Source organism: Agelaius tricolor, unplaced genomic scaffold (genome assembly GCF_023055355.1).
Source record: "Agelaius tricolor isolate 1412-34295 unplaced genomic scaffold, bAgeTri1.0.p SCAF_8, whole genome shotgun sequence".
Taxonomy (NCBI): Eukaryota; Metazoa; Chordata; class Aves; order Passeriformes; family Icteridae; genus Agelaius; species Agelaius tricolor.
In genome coordinates this window covers 45,586,031-45,604,051 of record NW_027269268.1, presented here as the reverse complement: position 1 = coordinate 45,604,051, position 18,021 = coordinate 45,586,031, and the positions used below count along the sequence as shown (strand labels likewise).

Genomic DNA, 18,021 nt, shown 5'->3' with positions numbered 1-18,021 from the left:
TGTTTGGCAGTGACAAATCAGCTCAGCTGCCTCTGAAGCCACAGTCCAACTGTGTACTGGAGCAGCTGGGATACAGGCACGTTTGCTTACCCTGACCTAGCAGGGAGGTGGGAAAGGCATTTGAGACAGTGGTGACTTAAACTGTCAGCAAGACTTGTCAGAGTTGCTCTGCTTAAACCTTAGACATGCCAGTTTACTTAGCTGTCATTTTGCATTAAGTTCTGACTGCGCTTGGGCTGAGAGTCTTATAGGTATCCTAAGCTAAACTTTGACTAAGAATGTTAGTCTCTTGGTGAGATCTTTTTTTGCTTAAGCCTTGCATTTTGCAAGTCATTTTCCATAATGGATTCCTCTGTGTGTTTTCTTGTGTTATAGTTCTTTCCCATGAGAGTTACAGGCTTGCTTAGCTGCTCCTGTAATCTTTTTTGGCTTCTGTTGAAGTTGAGTTTGCTGAGGTGACCAAACAGCTTTCTGCAACCAACATGACTGGTTTCCCTGTCTCCTGCTTTCCCATGTATTAGTGGTGTGCCAGATTGATGGACTGAGTTAGCTCCTTCTGGAGGTCTGAGCACCGCAGGTGGTGCAGGGCAAGTGAGTTGAGGAGCTTGGAGCAGGGACAGTAAGCCCCTTAGAGAGATTAGGCCATTCTCGTTTTTCTGCTCATAGTTGCTGTAGCAATAAAGCTCCTTTATTTATGAGGGTATAGGGTAAGGAAAAGGACATGGAAGAGTGATTATCCCATTACTCTATTAGAGTGGTGGTTAGAGATTTTGAAGCTGACCAATGACTGTACCAATCAAGAACCTGTTATCTCCTAAAGAGGTGTTCCAAAGAAATACCTATTTGCCCTTATGGTTAGTGAGGTTAGTCTGGCTTTTTGAGAATCTTCTGCCTTTGCAAATTTAATACAGTTCCTTACCACTTCCTTATAAAATCATTCACAACTTCTCCTGTTAGATATTTTTGATATTACAGTGAATGGTGGTGGTTCAGAGAAAACAATTAACCTTAACTTTTTTTCCTTCTTTTTATTCACTTTTTTAGAAGTTATCTTCTGCACAGAATATCTGCTTAACTTCTAGTTAAGGATGGAAATTATATTTACAGAGGAGAAACTGTCCTTTGAACACTGCAGACATTCAGTCACTGAAATGAAGGTTGAACAAATCCTTAAGTTGAACAAATCCACTAGACTATAGTGCTGGGTTCCTATATTGGTAGGAAAGTGGTTGAAAAAGTCTCCTCTTATTTCTAATTTGTGACTTTTTTCCAAATAATCAGGCAACAGAGATAATAATCAGTCTATTAGTAGTTTTTCCCTCATGCTTCTAAAAAAATTTCTTCAGACTAAATCTTACTTGCAGTCATGGGCCAGTAGTAACTCTAAAAAGCACTGATTTGATACTCAAGAACTGTGTTCTTGCCATATTTAGAAATCTAATTTTTTAATAGGTAACTGCTTGTTTTTGAGGACTTGCTGATACTTAAATTACGGTTTAGTAGGGGATATATAATCACTTTCTTACGAAATAAGAGTCAAGATTGCTTGTGAAGTGTGTATTCAAAGGTGATGTGCAAAGTGAGATCCCGAGGAAAATTTCCTGTGTCAGATGGACAAGAAGAGTTCTAGTAATCATAAGCTGGGCAAAGTCATTGTCAATGAAAGCTGTGACTGTGGGATGTTTTGTGTAAAATCATGCTCCAGGCTGATTTTATGCACTGCCATTACTTTAATAGTCAGTTTTGTGAACTGAATGTGCAGGTGTTTTCCCTTTTCCAAGTATCCACTCTCTTTTGGTTTGAATGGATGAAGATAAAACTAATGAGCACATTGCCTATGCAGTTACAATAGCTGAGCCAGATTATACTGTGTTTTAGGGACTGGGATTCTCTTGGCATGCCGATTTTTCAAGCTAATAACTCGGTCAGTTGCTAAGGTATATGTGTCTAAGTCTACAGTTTCCACTAAATATTTGAGCCAATGTTATTAGGCAATTAATAAAAAAGAAATAATAGCATGTGAATGTGAAGGAATCATAATAAATTGACTAATGTTTTACTATGTTTCTTACATTCTACACCACTCCAACATTTTAGTGTCTTTATCCTTTAAGGTGATAGTATCTAAGTTCTTTAGTATACCTGAGATCTTTGGATTGCTAGCTCCTTGCTGTAGGTACCTACAGCTCAAAGCAAAAACAGGGAAATCACACCTCCAGGGGTATGTTTTGGTACTTCCTCATTAAACAAGCTATCATTACTGACTTCCTTACCTCACTTAGTGTGGCAAAGTTGTGTGAATGCTGTCTTGATTAAAATTATGTCCTGTTTGGACAAGACCTTTGACTTTTAGAGTCATATACAAGTGTAATGATTACTGCATAGGGCTTTTTTCCATATCTAGGTAGACTGCTATAAAGAAGTGAATTTGTTTACTTTCTCTAAGTTGTTAAAAAGTGAGCCTGCTTACTGATACAGTGCAAGCTTTTATTTAAATTGCAGCTGTGGTTCTGTGATTTTATGGGGATTGGAAAAGAGGACAATAATGAGAGCAGTGTGGGAGGATGAAAGCAGGTGAGAAAAGGGAGAGGGAGTTTCTAATTGGACTTGCAGCGAGAGGGCGTGACTAAGTGATGCAGAGCTTTTTCTGTTGTATTTTTGTCAGTATTATTTGATACAGTGCCAAAAGTGTGTACAGTGCTGCAGAGTAGAAGACTTGTTTCAAACACATAACATGCTCCCTGTCTTGGGGGACTTAAATTCTTTAGGTATAGTTGGGGGCAGGACAGAATCATGCAGTACAAAGATGTGATAGTGCTTGGTTGGTGGCATTCACCCTGGAGCAGGTGGGTCTTTTTTTTTTGTTGTTGTTGAAGAGGGGGAATGTTTTGTGTATTGATAAAAAAACCTTCTGTTTTTGTGATTTCAGGGGCTGCTGTGCCCCCTGCTTCCAAAGAGTCACAGTGCAGTTGGACCACCCATCATTGACTCTTTACAGAGGAGAAAGGGACTTCAGGAATAGTAGAAATCTATTGTTCTTGTCTGTTAGACGTTCTTGATTGGTGTGGTTTTAATTAATTTTATCTCCTTTTGTAGGATGGATAAGAAAGAGGGTACCTTGTGTCAATAGTGTTTCAAAGCAAGTTGGCTGAGATTGGTTCTTTGTATGTGAATATGAAAACTGTATTTATTTTTAAAAATAGGTCAGCTTTTAATTCAACTCTAACCTTCAGGACAAAGTCTTTATAGCAATATTTATTACAGTAGACACCCTAATGAGAATTAGGGCCAAAGTGCTGCTGGCAGGCAAAAGTGAGAGTGAGTTGATGACTGCGTGTGACTCTGTTAGAGTGTGTGTGTTCATCTTGAAGGATGAGCCAGCCTGGGATGGCTGAGCTGGATGCTGTCAGTCAGTCTGTTGACTTTATCAGCCTTGGGAGGATCACACTTATGGACATAGTTGTGTCTAGAGGGAGCAGCAGGGGGAGGGAGATAGGTGGCATGTCTTCAGCAGTTTCTGTACCTCAGCTGTGTGATATTTTAGAAGAACAAGACAATGGACTATTTAGGGTGTGAGTAGTCTAAGGATTTAAAGACTCCTTGCCCTATGATGCTATGCAGATAGTTAGGAATACAGGGTATGCTGGGGGACATTAGACTGTATGGCATTAAGCTACAGCAACCTACAAAAATCAGTGGAGGGCAAAACCCCAAAAAGCTTGTGGGACGTGGAGGGGGAGTTGCCTGAGAAGTGTTGTGAAGAATGAACTGTAGGCTGTGGAGTATAGACTGGGTAAGAATTACTTCCTTGTCATCTGTCCTTTCTTTTGACAATATTAGCTAGTTTATTTTAGTTCTTTAGTTTGTTTCCAATGTGGAGGTTACTTAGTGCTGGATGTTACTGGTAATACAACTGTTTGTTTCCCATAATCAGACTTGGGTATATTGAACCCATTTTGTTTTGGAGAAGATAAAATTTTCCTTCTGATGGCTTTTTTTTAGCCACTGGTATGGTTCATTTATTTAATATCTTCATCCATGGAGAAGATCAGTGTGAAATCTTCAGTTTGAGCATAGGTAATTGCTTGTGTTTTCTTCCATGTTAACTGAATTCTTATATAAAATTATATGTGTTTTGCATTAATCTCTTAGAAATTGTGTCCTTGAGGTGTTTTGGCATTTTAATCCTGTGTAAAACTTGTAGATCACCACTTTTTTGAGCACTGCATTTTTAGCATTGATATATCATAACAGTGTGCTATTTTCAGATTCATTTAAAAATAAAGGAATCAGTGTGGAATAAGATGCACTTACAGAAATCAAATCCAGCAGTTATCTCTTAGAGGAAACATGTTAAAGTGCTGTGGATCCAACCACTGTGAGAAATGTGGTAGTCTTTATTTGCTAGCTCATGCTGGATCATAAATGGCCCTTTTTTTCAATACATAGGAATTCCTCTTTGGGTCTGTGAAACCACCAGATGGGAAAATGTTTTCTAGTTACACACGATCATTTCCCTCTTGAGTTGTGTTCTAAAATGTTTGTAATAGACTATGGCTGTGTAGGTGAGTGCACAGAAATATTTTCAGCATTTACATTTTGTCTTCACCAAAATCTGTGCACAGAAAAGTATACCTATATTGACAGAATATCCTGTGTTTTAAAATGTACACCTGCTTTTGCAGTTGATGTAACATGTTATCCTAAATGTAGAAATCTGTGAAACCAAAACAAGTCTGATGTGGAGTGGCCGACTCTTCCCATATAAGTTGTACTATTCTGTTCAATCCAAAGGTAGTGTTTCTAGCAAATGCCAGATTAAGGGATCACAGTGTGCCCTGTACATGGGCACCATTGCATATGTTTGCTTTGATAATTTCATGCATTTTAAAAGTCCATAAATATGAACTTTCCTCAGTGCTTCTTCAGTTATTCACTAATTTGTCCGTGGTAAGCAAACTGAAGCTGGAAATAGGCAGAGGATAGACAATTAAAAGAAAGAGAAAATAAAGTCCCAGCATGCTGCTTAAATCCATCTTTCAGCTTTTCTCAGATGATGTCTGTGTTAGTGGCTGAAAAGGAATACTTTTATATTGATCCTCAAACTTAGAATGGAAACCTGAGTACTTCACTTTCCTGGATCTTAGATAACCTCAGTAGGCCAAGAAAACCCTTGAGATCCCATACTGGTAAGCTTGTAGTGTAGTGAGTTTGTGGTAACAGATTGCAAAGTAACTTGAAATTATTCTTGGAAAATTTCATTTCTCATGGTAGAAAGTAATAGAGTCTGTTACAACGAGGGTCTGGATATCTGGTGCTAAGAGCTGAACAAACACTTGACAGACTTTCTAGCTTTCCAGATATATACCAGTTATTTTAAAGCTGAGGGAGAATGATAAAAAAATACCTGTAAATTACTTATTTTAATTTATTTCCTTAAAAGGCTTTTGTCTGACTTTTAAGTTACAAACTCTTGTTGTTTGTTCACAAGTTACATTGTAAGAGGTCTAGGAAAAGGTTGCACCTGACATTGACACTGTTTTTAGAACTGGAGTTAAGTGAAGCACAGGAATTTCTTTTGCTGCACTCCTGGCTGAAATGCACTTAAGAGTAGTTGAAATGGCAGCATTTTTTCTTCCCCAATCCTATCACACATAATGGTTTGTGGGATACCAGCTGTTTGATAGGTATTAGAAGTGTTGGGACTTAACTTGAGCTTCTCACCAGACTTCTTTGTCACTTCATCTCGTTGGAGAGTAGAGGGTGGATTTTCTTACTTTCTTTATTTCTGAATTCATAATGTAGTCTGAGACATTGCCAAAGACTATATAAAAATCTGGAGTTCTTTTACTAGACTCCTCCTGTTTCAAGCATTGTTTCCCTTGGATCTCCTCTAAGAAAGTAAAAACTTTCCTTGATCACTCTATTCTGTATTTAATTTCTATGTTTAATACTCTGGGTCTTTTACTGTCTTAAATTAGTGATTGCCATATCTTACAATGTTGAGACATTTGTGCTCTGGGAGATGGAACTGAAACCATTGAACTGAAAAGTGTGAGGTAAGTTCCATAAAGGCCAGTTTCTTTGTGGCATTTGTCTGGGGATTTTTTCCAAAGTCCATACTGAGGTATTATAGTCATCTCTTGTAGCCTATTAAAAGAGTTCTTCTAACATGTTCTGCACCAAATACTGTGTCATGTGCTGTGATATAATAGGACTAAGAAAGACAGAATTGAGATTAGTGTTCAGGAATGATATTAGGCCTTTGCTACATCAGTCAAAAGCACCAGGAAGTGAATAGGTTCAGCTGGAAATGATCTTGCAGTCAGGTATTAGGGGGTGAAACTTTTCCAATGAACGGGCACTCTGTGCCTTTTTAAAATCTGGCATTTGTTTCCTATGCAGAAAGCATGCAATTTTATTTTCTCATTGCACTGGGTCTGGCTGGGACAGAGTTAATTTTCTTCCTAGCAGCTGTTACGGTGCCATGTTCTTGGTGACCAGAACAGTGTTGATAACACCCTGATATTTCAGCTCTTTCTGAACAGTGTTGGCACAGCATCAAGGCCTTCTCTCTTTTTCACTCTGCCTGCTGTCTGATCCCCCACAATGACTGAGGGGGGTACAGGGTACTGGGAGGCATACAGCCAGGCAGGTGACCCAAAAGAACTGAAGAGATATTCCATGCCATGTAATGTCATGCTCAGCAATAAATTGGAGGGCAGTGGGATGTAGGGAGGTTACCAGCTTTTGCTTAGGAAGTGACTTGATATTGATCATGGGTGGTGGTGAGTGGCCCGTTTCACTTTGTTTTTCTCTACTTCCACTTCTGTTTTCTATGTTAAACAATTATATGATGTCAACATCTACGTTTTCTTGCTCTTTATTCATGTTTTTCTCTTCACCCATCTGATGGTGATGGGGAAATACACACCTGGATCGTTTAGTGACCTATGAGCAACAAAGCACCACATGATCTCTTCATACTTGTGTAAGGCAGAAAGGAAATAGAGATCTCAACACGTGGATATTTGTTTTGAAAGGAACCTCTGAAGGTCATGGAGTCCAAATACCCTGCAACAAGCAGGGATGTCTTCAGTCAGATCAGGTTGCTCAGATCCCTGTCCAATGAATGTTTTCCAAGGATAGGGCATCTAGCAGCTTTCTGGGCAGCCTGCTTTTGGATACAATGCTTTTGGATTCTTCAGGGTAAGGAAAGTATTTACTTTTATTTTCAGTGTTGAAATTTTTAAGACACCAGAGAAACTTCTGTCACAAAAAAAAATTTGACACAGAAAACAGTAACTAGTGTATTTTTACTACACTTTGTATATTCTGGAGTTAAATTTGAATGTTTTGCCTTGCCACAGATTTTTCTGGTACCCCATTTCCCATAGTGGTCTCAAGTCCATGTTTTTCATTTAGCAAGTCTTAGTTTGCAGCTCCTGTCTTCCCATTCCTAGTCCACGCTGTTTCTGCTGCTCCCCCATGTTGGCCTCTCCAACACACTTGCTTTCTGCTCAGCTGTTGTTTCTGCTGTAGTTGAATTTGACAACTCCCTTTTGCATTTTGCTTCTCTGGAGACCATTTACAGAAAGATCCATGCTATTCTGACTAGATGCCAAAAATTGTGTCAATCCATAGGACAAGTGAAGATGCAATACCTAATTGCTGAAGTTTGTCTCTATTTGTATGTTGTGGAAATATTTTTCTAAGGCTTCTGTGCTCAGCACATGAAGGTGAATGGTCTTTCTCAGGGACTGCTAAAATGATGTTCTTGGCTGAAGACCAGTACCGGAAAAATTTGCAGTTCATATTCCAGGCAGGAGGATGCTAGTGCTGTTCAGTGACCATAGATCTTCAGTCAGAGTTGAAGATAGCATAGCATGTGATTTTTGTAGAGATTTTTTTTTTATAATTCTTTTTCTTGCGAATGGCAGAACTGTTTTGGTAATTTTCATTTATTTATCTTTCCATCCAAAGTTCACTTGACACATAGAACCATTGAATAAAAAAAAAAAAGAGCCAGATCATTTATGTCCAGAAAATAAGACTATATAACAAAAGAAGTTTGGCAAGTTTAGTAAAGGCATACAACTACTGATAGATGCTGAAAAAAGTGAAAATTCATATTCCTGCAGCCATAGAAAATAGTAATGCATATTGTATCTGAGCTAGGAATTCCAAACAGGATTTCACATTTTGTATTGTCTAAAGATGTTTGAAACTTATCCTGTATATTGTGCCATGTGTTTACCTAACCTGAGAATTTTAAAAGTTTGAGTAAAACTATCTACTGTACTGACAAGATTAGTGTTACTTTACTTCTTAACTTCCATACTTAGTTGAAGGGCAGCAAAGAGATAAAAGGGGAAGGACTATGTTTCCTTACATTTCTGTGAATGGGGAAAAGCATTTTAAATGGCAAACTGGGACTTGCTTAATGAAAATAATTATTTGGGATATGGTATTGAAGAAAGAGTTATGCCTACAGTGCAAAGTATGGAAGTGATATAATTTATGCAAAGCATCAGAAAACAAAATACAGGAAATAATAGAATACTAACTGGTGGTTGGAAAAAAAAACAGGACAGGGAAAAGAATTATTAGGGCAAGTATAACTTGCTCCAATAGCAAGTGGTTATGGTGTGACTAATGCTCTCACTCATGTTTCCAGTACAGTGTGTTAGGATATACTAATAAATACGGCTTGACCTGATGTGAATGAAACAGCAAGTTAACTGTATGTCTATAATCCAATACAGGACACCTGAAAGAGCACTTAGTCTTGGATAGTAAAATTTAAAAAACCCAGCAAATTAAAGGAACTTGGTGAGCATTCAAATATAATGATACATAGCCTGTAATTAGGACTTCAAATTACATATATTTATCTTGTCTAATAACCTCTGCAAGAGTAGAATTATGATACATTTTTAGTTTCCTCTCGTGTACATATTTGTTACTCATCAATCTGCATATTTTCAAGATTAAAAAAAAGAGAAATAGAAATACTGAATAGATAAAGAAATTCCAGAACAGTGAAATCCAGTGAAAATGTACATAAGAAAAGTGTTGCAGTCTCTGTCATGTCTGACAGGTAACCATGTAGTGTCTGAACTGGCTCATTTTTCATCATGCCAGTCAAATATGAAAGTTTGAAATAGCAACAATCACAGCTTGTGCAGTGGATGTCATTTAGTACAAAACCATAGATAGAATGTGTTTCTTGCATTTTCATCTGTCTTAACATCAGAAGACTTTAAAAGATTCTTAGTCTTCTGTGTAGAAGTTGCTGATAGTTTCTATCCTTCAGGTTATATCGTCAGTACACATCTCTACTTCAGTTTGCAAACATGGAAAAAATAAACCAGATGAACCATTAAACAAAATACGTGTGATACTTTTTTAAAAAAACAACTGTGTCGTGTTTGTATATTTGAGTTTTGTAGTGTGACTGAAAATCTGGCATCTTGAATGCACTTGCTGCTTTGGAATATATCTGGTTCATAGGAGTATATATACTGATCCATGCCTGCCTAGTCATCAGTAATGGATGAGTAAGGAAAGAATGTAAAAGGGTAAATGTAGACTGGTTTGGGTTTTTTTAAACTCACGCTATTTTCTTTGCTGCTGGTAGAACATACTTAAGCTTTTCCTGAGGACAAGGTTGTAAAAAACAGGTCATTATACTGAATAGAATTTAATTGAGTTCTGTATCAGGCTTCTGTTTAGTCTTCTGAGCTTACATCTGCTTTCAGCCTCCACAATATTCTCTAGCACTATGTTTTACAACTTAGTTTTGTGTTTGTAGAGCAAGGAAAAAAAAATTTAAATTAAATTTTTGGTGTTGGATATATTTCCCAATTCCTGTATTTGTGAGATAGCAGAGAATAACTATATCCTTTCCACATTTTACATATAATTTATAAGTCTTTTAGATCTTTGCATCTGTTTGTCACTTTTCTCTCATACTCTCACTGAAGGCTGGAGTTTTAGCCAATTGGATACAAAAACTATTGATTATTCATACTGACTTTCATGCTGACTTTTATTACTCTGAGAACTTTTTTCCACTGCTGCAAGTTTTCAGAGCTGTGAAGGTGTGGCAGAATAATGCCATGACATGGTGATGTTTGTTTCCTATTTCAATCTTAATCATTTTTTAATTCTAATTTCTTTAACTATTGCTGTTGAGCTAGGGAGGTGAATATTTATGGGATATTAGAAATTATTTTGTACTGATGCAAGAAAAGGCTGTTCTTTGACACTGTGGCTATGGTACATAACCATCAGTCATCTGTCAAGACAACATTATTGAGGAAAAGTCACTGAATTTCATTTAGAAAGAGTTAACATGAGACTTAAAGTAAATATCAAGATGCAATTTCCTCCTATTCTACCTCTCTATAGTGTATATTGAAAGAATAATAAAAGGTTTACCCAAATTACATCATCTCTTTGAAAGGTTCATGTTGCTAAGGGTAGCATTTATATGTGTTCACAAGTTGATTACAGTGACATAAATAACTTCATTTTGTGTGGAGGAGGCTGGGGAAAGCTGGTGTATGAGTTAGGGAGGTACTGCACTGAGCATCAGATCAGTTTGCCCTGTGTATCTCCAGAGTGACTCAGTGCTTCAGCTCTGATTCTGAAGAATGGGGATTTTGCTACTTTTCTCCTGTGTTGTATGTTGAGGATTTGACTAAGGGAAAACATGGAATTTATTTCTTTCAGTAATTGCAACTGTGTTGTGTAGCTCTCTTGTTAATAAGACTCTTTTTAGTAATTAAGTGTATGTGCAAGGGGAATGTATCTGCTGCACTCCAGATCTGCAAGGGTGTATGTTACCTTAGGGCAGTGTGAGGTTTTGTCTATAAGGGGTTTTTTGTGTTAATGCAATTTCTGGTGTACTAAGGTCCTCATCTTGGATTGGATCTATTTGCCACAGCACAAGTGGTAAGTGTGGTGTGCATAATGCCTTCTTTCCTCCAAGATAAGCACCTCTTCATTTTTTTTGTGGTGAATTGAAATGTGCAGAGGGGTTGAAACAAAGACAGTAGTTCTGCTCAAAAGCAGGGAGCTAATCTATAGGGATGTTGCTTGTAGAGTATTGCTTTAAGGCAGTCTGTTCTCTGCTCAGAGTCACAGAGCCTCTGTCAAACAGGATGATCCTGGGCCTTCATGGGAGAACAGCAGCTACACAGACAGTATGGGGGAGTTGGGACATACACCTACTCACACTGTTATCCAGGGAAAATCAGAGGCACAGGCTGTGCTCAGCAGGTAGCTAGGCAGATCCTGAAAAGATAAGTGCTAGAAGCAGAAAGGATGAAACTTTGGATGAAACTTTCCCTCTGCCAAACTGCAAAGCTGTTTGGGTTTTCTGGTTACCTTTTCTGCATTACAGATATGTCTATGCAGTGATGCATACCACAGAGAAAAATATGAATTAAATTTGTGTCCAGTAGACCTCAAAATTTAAAATGTATAAAAACAAATCTCGCAGCAAGAATTCTGGTTTCATTTACAATTAAAAGCAAGCCAGAGAAGTGAACTGTATACTAACAACAACAAAGTAAAACATGAAGGGAATTTCTGTTTGGTTGGAAAAATAAATTTTTATTTCATTGTTTAAGCTGAAAAGAAAATCTGACTTTGTGTCATTTATTCAGTTCCTCTGTGTGGACTGCCAGTATTTTAGAAGACATATTTCTCAAGTCTTGAAAAAGAACTTTAAAATTGGCTGAATGTTGTCACTGCCCTGTCAGGAGAGTGCTATTTAGCTCAGCTATATGAATGATAATAGTTACATATTTGTACATTTCTGGGATTACAGAAATTAAATTGGAATGTATGAAATCATTCCACCATCAGTAGCTGTAGAGTCCAGGACAGATCCATTGCACGAACAGGGGAATTTCTTGTCACATCGCTTAATGATCAAATTCTTGTCCTAGGGAGCCTCCAACACTCTTGTAGGACAATAGTAGGAAAGGGTTCTTTTCCCTATCCAGGAAACATAAAGGGGAAAGCTATGCCCACCTATAAAATGAACTTGGCATGTCATAGAGATATTTATGAACACTGGCAGTAAAAGCACAGTCTCTTATGTCTCTATTTATTTTTAGGCAAAAAGGTGTTAAACTAAGCCTGTCTTTTTGCCATTCTGGTTTTGCATTGTGGGTTTCTTGGGGGTTTTTTCCCCCCCTGTCTTTGGCATCATTTTAGCTTGTGGTTGCACTTCCTCACCAGGATTAGCACATGTACATTGCTGGGTGCAGCCTTCTTTTTTTCAGATCTTTTACCTGACCATTTAGTTCTAATCTGAGGGTGGTTTTGGTAATGAAAATGTATCTGCCATGTGTTAATTTGGTGTCTTATGTAAATAAAGACTTTCGTGGAAAGTCTTAGCATAGTGTAAAGAGTATTCTTCCTGTCAAGGATGGTGTTGAAGCACTGAAAGAAGTACAGCTGTCTCAAAACACTTTATGGTGAAAAAAGCTTGAGTGTATTGCAGGCTATTTATGGATCAAGCTTGGCTGCATTCCATAGGAGAGATTTTTCCTGTAATTCTGTACTGCATGTATGAAAATGTTGTCATCCTTTTTGTAAGAAGTCACGAAGGAAAAACAGATTTTTGAGAAATTGTCCTGGTGGAAAGCATTCACTTATTTGTCAGCACAGATATGTCTGTTAATTTCTGTATGTTTACAGTAACTGCTTGTTGATGGCACTGCTGGTCAATTCTATGGCAAAGATCTTCTGCTTCTTTACATTCTTGTGATGTCTGAACTTTCCAGAAGTGATTCTGAGAGCAAATGTGACTTCAACAAAGAAAGTTACTTAGTGTTCAAATTCAAAAAAGCCTCTGGTGTTGAGGGAAAAGCAGTTGCAAGGAGGTGGTTAATACTTTAATAGTGTTCTTATCTAGGAAATTGCAAAGAAAAGACGTAAAATTCTAATACAATTTCAAGAATTGTGAAATTGGAATAGTATCTTACCATAAAATTATGTCTAAACACTTTTATTTAAATTAGCAACTACTTTTTTTTTTTTTTCAGGAAATTTGGAGAGCGACCTCAACCGAAACGGCTCACAAGGTAAGCATTAAAGAAACTCAGTATTTAACAATTTTCTGAAGTTACTCCTTGCATTCTCAGAAAAATTAGGTTAAAAATTTGTGGGTTGCTGACCCTAGAATTTTAAATATCAAAGCTTTTCAGTTATATATGCAAGCAGAAGTACAATTTTTAACACACTGGCTTATTTTTAATATGAAACTCAAAATGTGTTTTTAGAAATGGTGTTGACTTCATGTATCAGTTATTGTAGGTTATATTGTAGGATGTGGATCTGCTTGTTTTTAAATCCTCAGGAATGAGCTGATTTGTTTCTTGAGTCAAAGTGAGGTTATGCAAACCTTTTTGCTGCCAGAATTGAACACGGTGTTGTCAACGAGTGATCTGAACCAATTTTTGATGAACCCCAAATAATCAGAGAGTATCAAATAGAACTAGCAAGTCAATCCATTCTGGAAAGTATTTAGGGTGACTGGAGTACAGTGCTTGATTTGCTCCTGGCCTGCCTGGGATGTATTTACAATACAAACTGTTAAGAAGTCACCTTCTTTTTTCGAACTGCTTTAACACAGTCTATGCAAATATTTATTATTCTGTGCCACCAACTGGGCCAATTATAATTAGCTCCTGGTTTTAAAATCCACTATTTGCTTGAAAGCAAAAAATGATGTGCCGTTTGTTTTTATAGTTTTGTGTGGTGATAGAGGAAGCCTCTTCTCACCCTGACAGCCTCTGTTTTGAATGAAATGATACCTTATGTTAGCACATGATGGGGGAGAATATTTACATTTTGTGTTGTGAATATCTGTCTCACTGCATTTCTGGGTACGTTTTAGGTTAGCTTGTCATCGTTAAACTTCATTTCAATGCAAAATTGACCCATACTGGCTTACAGGTATTTGAACAAACATGGTGGTTGCTTGTTGGCCTGGCAGTCTTCAGGGATTTTTGAAGATGCTATGGTTTAAGTTATGAGCTGCTTTCCATCTTGAGTAGTAGCATCTATACTATAACCCTGAAGTTATTAATAGAATTTATCTTCCTTCATCTAAAAAAATGAACAAAAATAGAATGTATCTTCTATGTTTCAAAAAGAGCAACAAAAAAAAGAAATTACTATGCAATGAGAGCTTTTAAATAAGTTTTCTATTTACTATAGTTACTCTGAATTTTATGTGCAGGATTTTAGCTACTAGGTATGCTCATTGCTTTTTCCTGAATGCAGGGTGAGTATTTAAGAAGTGCCAGCCATCCTTCAAAACTGCAGTTTGAAAACCTTTCCTGTGATGATAGAGGCTGGAAACAAACAACCTAACTTTCCTCTGAAGAGTAAACTGCTGAAACAGAACAACTGTCACCCATATTTTTAAGATTGACTTGTTTATGCAATGCTGAAAATGTGTCTGTAAACCCTTAAAAGCATTTAGTTCAATTATTGAAAAATTGCTGTGGGTTTTTTGTTTAAAGGCTGTCTGGTTTGACTAATAATCTCCAGCAGAACTACACTACTCTGTTCATACTGTGCCAGTTAGTTTTAGATGTAAACTGAACTAATACTGCCTTCATGAAGAATTTTAGCATTGAATAATGAAAAATGTCACATAAGATATCAGTGGGAGGGGTCGGAGGGGGAACATCACTTATTCTTACAGGAGCTTGGATTGTACAAATCCACTGTAGAAACAGACCAATAGAAAACACAAATTTTCTTCCTCATACAATGCTAAATAAGGATTAGATAACATTGAGCAGTTTTCTTGTGTGGGTTGCTGGGTTTGATAGTAGTCAAGTTTAATAGTAGTCCTGTCAATGTTTTTAATACAACAGATGTTCTTAATTTAGTATGAAAATTGTCAGATTAAAAGTTTTTAAACAACTTAAATGCAGCTAATATATATCATAATGAAGTGTATAATAATCATTTCACAGTGTTTTGGAGTTTAAAATATACTCTTTAAAAATGAGTAAATTTTTAAATTTACTGTAAATTAGTAAGGCTGTGGGCTTTGAAACAGTTCTTCCAGCTGTATTTTCATGGATAAACATCAGTTTTACCAATGTCAAATGTAAATAGATCAAGTTAGTCCAAATTTGAAACAGCAGTTCAAGTCTATTCTCTGTTCTTATATCCTGGTATTTACACAGAAAATCAGCTCACTAATCACTAGACATTAATCATGTCCTGTGCAGGCATGACAAACACAAGAATTTGCAAAACATCATTAGCAAAGCTGAGTTGTCATTGTCCAACCCAGCCCTGGCTCAATCTACTTGCTTTTCTCTATGAAACTGTGTGGGGATTTCTTTTGGAAAAGGCCTGGTCAATAAAATACTGCTTTCTATTTTCCATTATTTTTTTCACTAGAAATGTTTGGTTTTCTAGATCTGTCCTAAGGGAATTCAATAGTTGGCACAGTTCACAGAAAAAAAGACAAAAATCCAAACAACCAAACAAAAAAAAAACCTTATTGCGTAGGGTTTTATCTTTTCATATAAATTCCTGATAAGTTCATAATTTATTTCTCTGGTAGATGACTTTGAAGATGAGTGCATTGGTGGGCATTCAACCCACAAAAGCTCCTTCAGGAACTGGTGTTCCTGCCAGCACTCCAGCACAGCTGATCCCTAGGGTGTTGAATTTGGCATGCTGCTTAATGAACAGTTAGATTATTATACAGAAGAGTGACTGGCTGTTATTGTTCTCTCGCTTCTCTCAAGGAATTGTTGTTGGTGTGTTTGAGGTAATTACAGCATTTATATAACATCTGTAATTACAGTGATGATGAACAGTAAAAGATTTTTTTAATTTTTTTTACCTGATTGTATGCAGAAAGTAGATCTTTTCTCTAGAAAACTAGGTGAAACAATATGCTGAATAATTAAATTTTTTCTTAGTATCTTCAAAACCAAAAGAAAACTTGTATAGAAATATTGCACTGAGTTGGTAAAAGCTTAGACAATTTGTCCTTATCATGAGATACTAAATAGGTCATGAAGAAAATATTTAACAAATAAAATGTGTTCTAATTTGTGGCAGTGTGTTTAATGAAATAGGACTTTAAACATGGTGTAATTACTGGTATTGGTATGATTTTACATCAGAAGAATTTTTTTTTTCTGGAAAATGTAGCAATTGTAAATGATCATAGACCCCATATTGCTAGTTTTGTGCAGGATAGTTAGTTCTTTTTCCTGTGTAATTGTCTTAAACAGTGAGCAAACACATCTTGACCCTGCTAATGATGGTCTTTTTGGAATTGCAGGTCCTGGAGTTTTTTTCCCTAAAGTGGTCTTCATTTTGTTGTAAACAAAACCAAAAGAACTTCCAAAGCTTATATTGTGTTTTGATTTTTAGGGAAGCAATGCGAAATTACCTGAAGGAGCGAGGTGACCAAACAGTGCTAATACTCCATGCGAAAGTTGCGCAGAAATCGTACGGAAATGAAAAAAGGTAACTTTTTATGCTGTACTGAGTCTGTCTACAGCTGGCAGCTAAGGAGACTACACTGTGTATTTGGGTGCACAGTGCTTTGCAAAATTCCTCAAATTGCATTGTAGTCTGAAGAAACATAAAATGCTTCCTCCTAAATCATTTAATTGTGTAACAAGTACTGCAAACCTATAGCATTCAATGGAGTGATGCCAGTTTCTACCAAGAGGTTCCCTATGTACGGGCTAAGCTTTTCTTCTGTTACTTAAAATTGTTCTCATTTTAAACCTTCCATTTTAATGTTGGAGTAAATGAGGTAATCAACAGGGAATACTTGTAGAGGAGTTTTTTTCTGAATAATTTCACATTAATATGAAACGGAAATTGGTAGCCTCAGTAAGAAAAGTTTCTGAATCACGTCTGTAATAAGTCTAACAAGAATGATAGGTCAGTCATGACTGTATTTATGATAAACATTTTCTTGCAAGAATGAATACAGTACATGTTACAATTATAGGTACTTTTCTAAGGGACAGAATCTGCAGGAATACGTGAGAATTGATGCTTTTTAGGCAAAGGTGCTTTTCCTGCAGTCTTGTCTTGCAGTCTTCACTGTATGATGGTTTTTTTGCTAGTAGAAACAAATAGGATGCTTCTTCATATGTAGGTTTATTGACCTAACAGTTGCATTTATTCATGCAGGTTATCTCTGATTCATCTGTTTAAGAACGGAAGCATGTCAAATGAGTGTAGAAAATTTTAGAGCTTTATAAAAGGAGATCAGGGATGAAAATAATTGGTTGTTGGATATCAAATAGCATGGTGCTGAAATGATTGCTGTTGTGCTATGGGTATGAAATGAAGGTGTGGAATAAGTCACCAAATCAATCAGGTTGGAAGGGACTATGTGGGACATCTGGTCCAACCTAGAGCACATGGCACGGGATTGTATCCAGATGGTTCTTGAATGGATCCAGGGAGGGAGACTCCACAACCTCTCTGAGCAGCCTGTTCATGTGCAGTCACCTGCACAGTAAAAAAGTTCATCCTTGTGTTCAAGTAGAACTTCAGTGCTTCAGTTTCTGCCTGTTCCCTCTTGTCCTATACATACTAAGGTTTCATTTTTTCAGTTTAAATATTTTTACAGCTTAAGTTGTTCTTAAGCTGTAACGTACCATGTAGACTGTCTCTAATACTGTTCTGCTAGTTCCCAGACTGTCAGCATCAGTAATGATGTCCTCTTGTTATCAGCATAAAGGAAACTGCCAGTTATTAAATCCTTGGATCCATGTGTGCCCTAAGGTACATGGTAAAACTGAATGATGAATTATTATATTCCTGTTTCTTCTTTTCTTCTTCTGTTGAGTTTTTAAATTGTTTCTGCTTTATTTATTGCAAACTGTGGCCTTTGTTTCTTCATATTTCTGGAGTAAGCAAAATTAGTAAAGTTCTAATGCTGCTTTATACAGCTCAACAGTCAAGTTTACATCATTTTTACATTCACCATTT

At 36.8% G+C, this 18,021-nt stretch overlaps 1 protein-coding gene across 7 annotated transcripts in view; it reads left to right on the top strand.

Annotated features, from left to right (window-relative positions):
- The window catches only part of RBPJ (recombination signal binding protein for immunoglobulin kappa J region), a 56,841-nt gene that overhangs the window by 19,311 nt on the left and 19,509 nt on the right, over window positions 1-18,021 (top strand). For 4 of the 7 annotated variants that reach the window (XM_071432589.1, XM_071432593.1, XM_071432590.1 and 1 more), the window contains exons 2-3: window positions 13,065-13,103; window positions 16,438-16,533. In XM_071432589.1, coding sequence (XP_071288690.1) covers window positions 13,065-13,103; window positions 16,438-16,533 — 135 coding nt within the window. Of the gene's footprint in view, window positions 1-7,137; window positions 7,210-13,064; window positions 13,104-16,437; window positions 16,534-18,021 lie in introns of those variants that run through there. The other 3 variants (XM_071432588.1, XM_071432591.1, XM_071432592.1) reach the window with 3 other exon arrangements.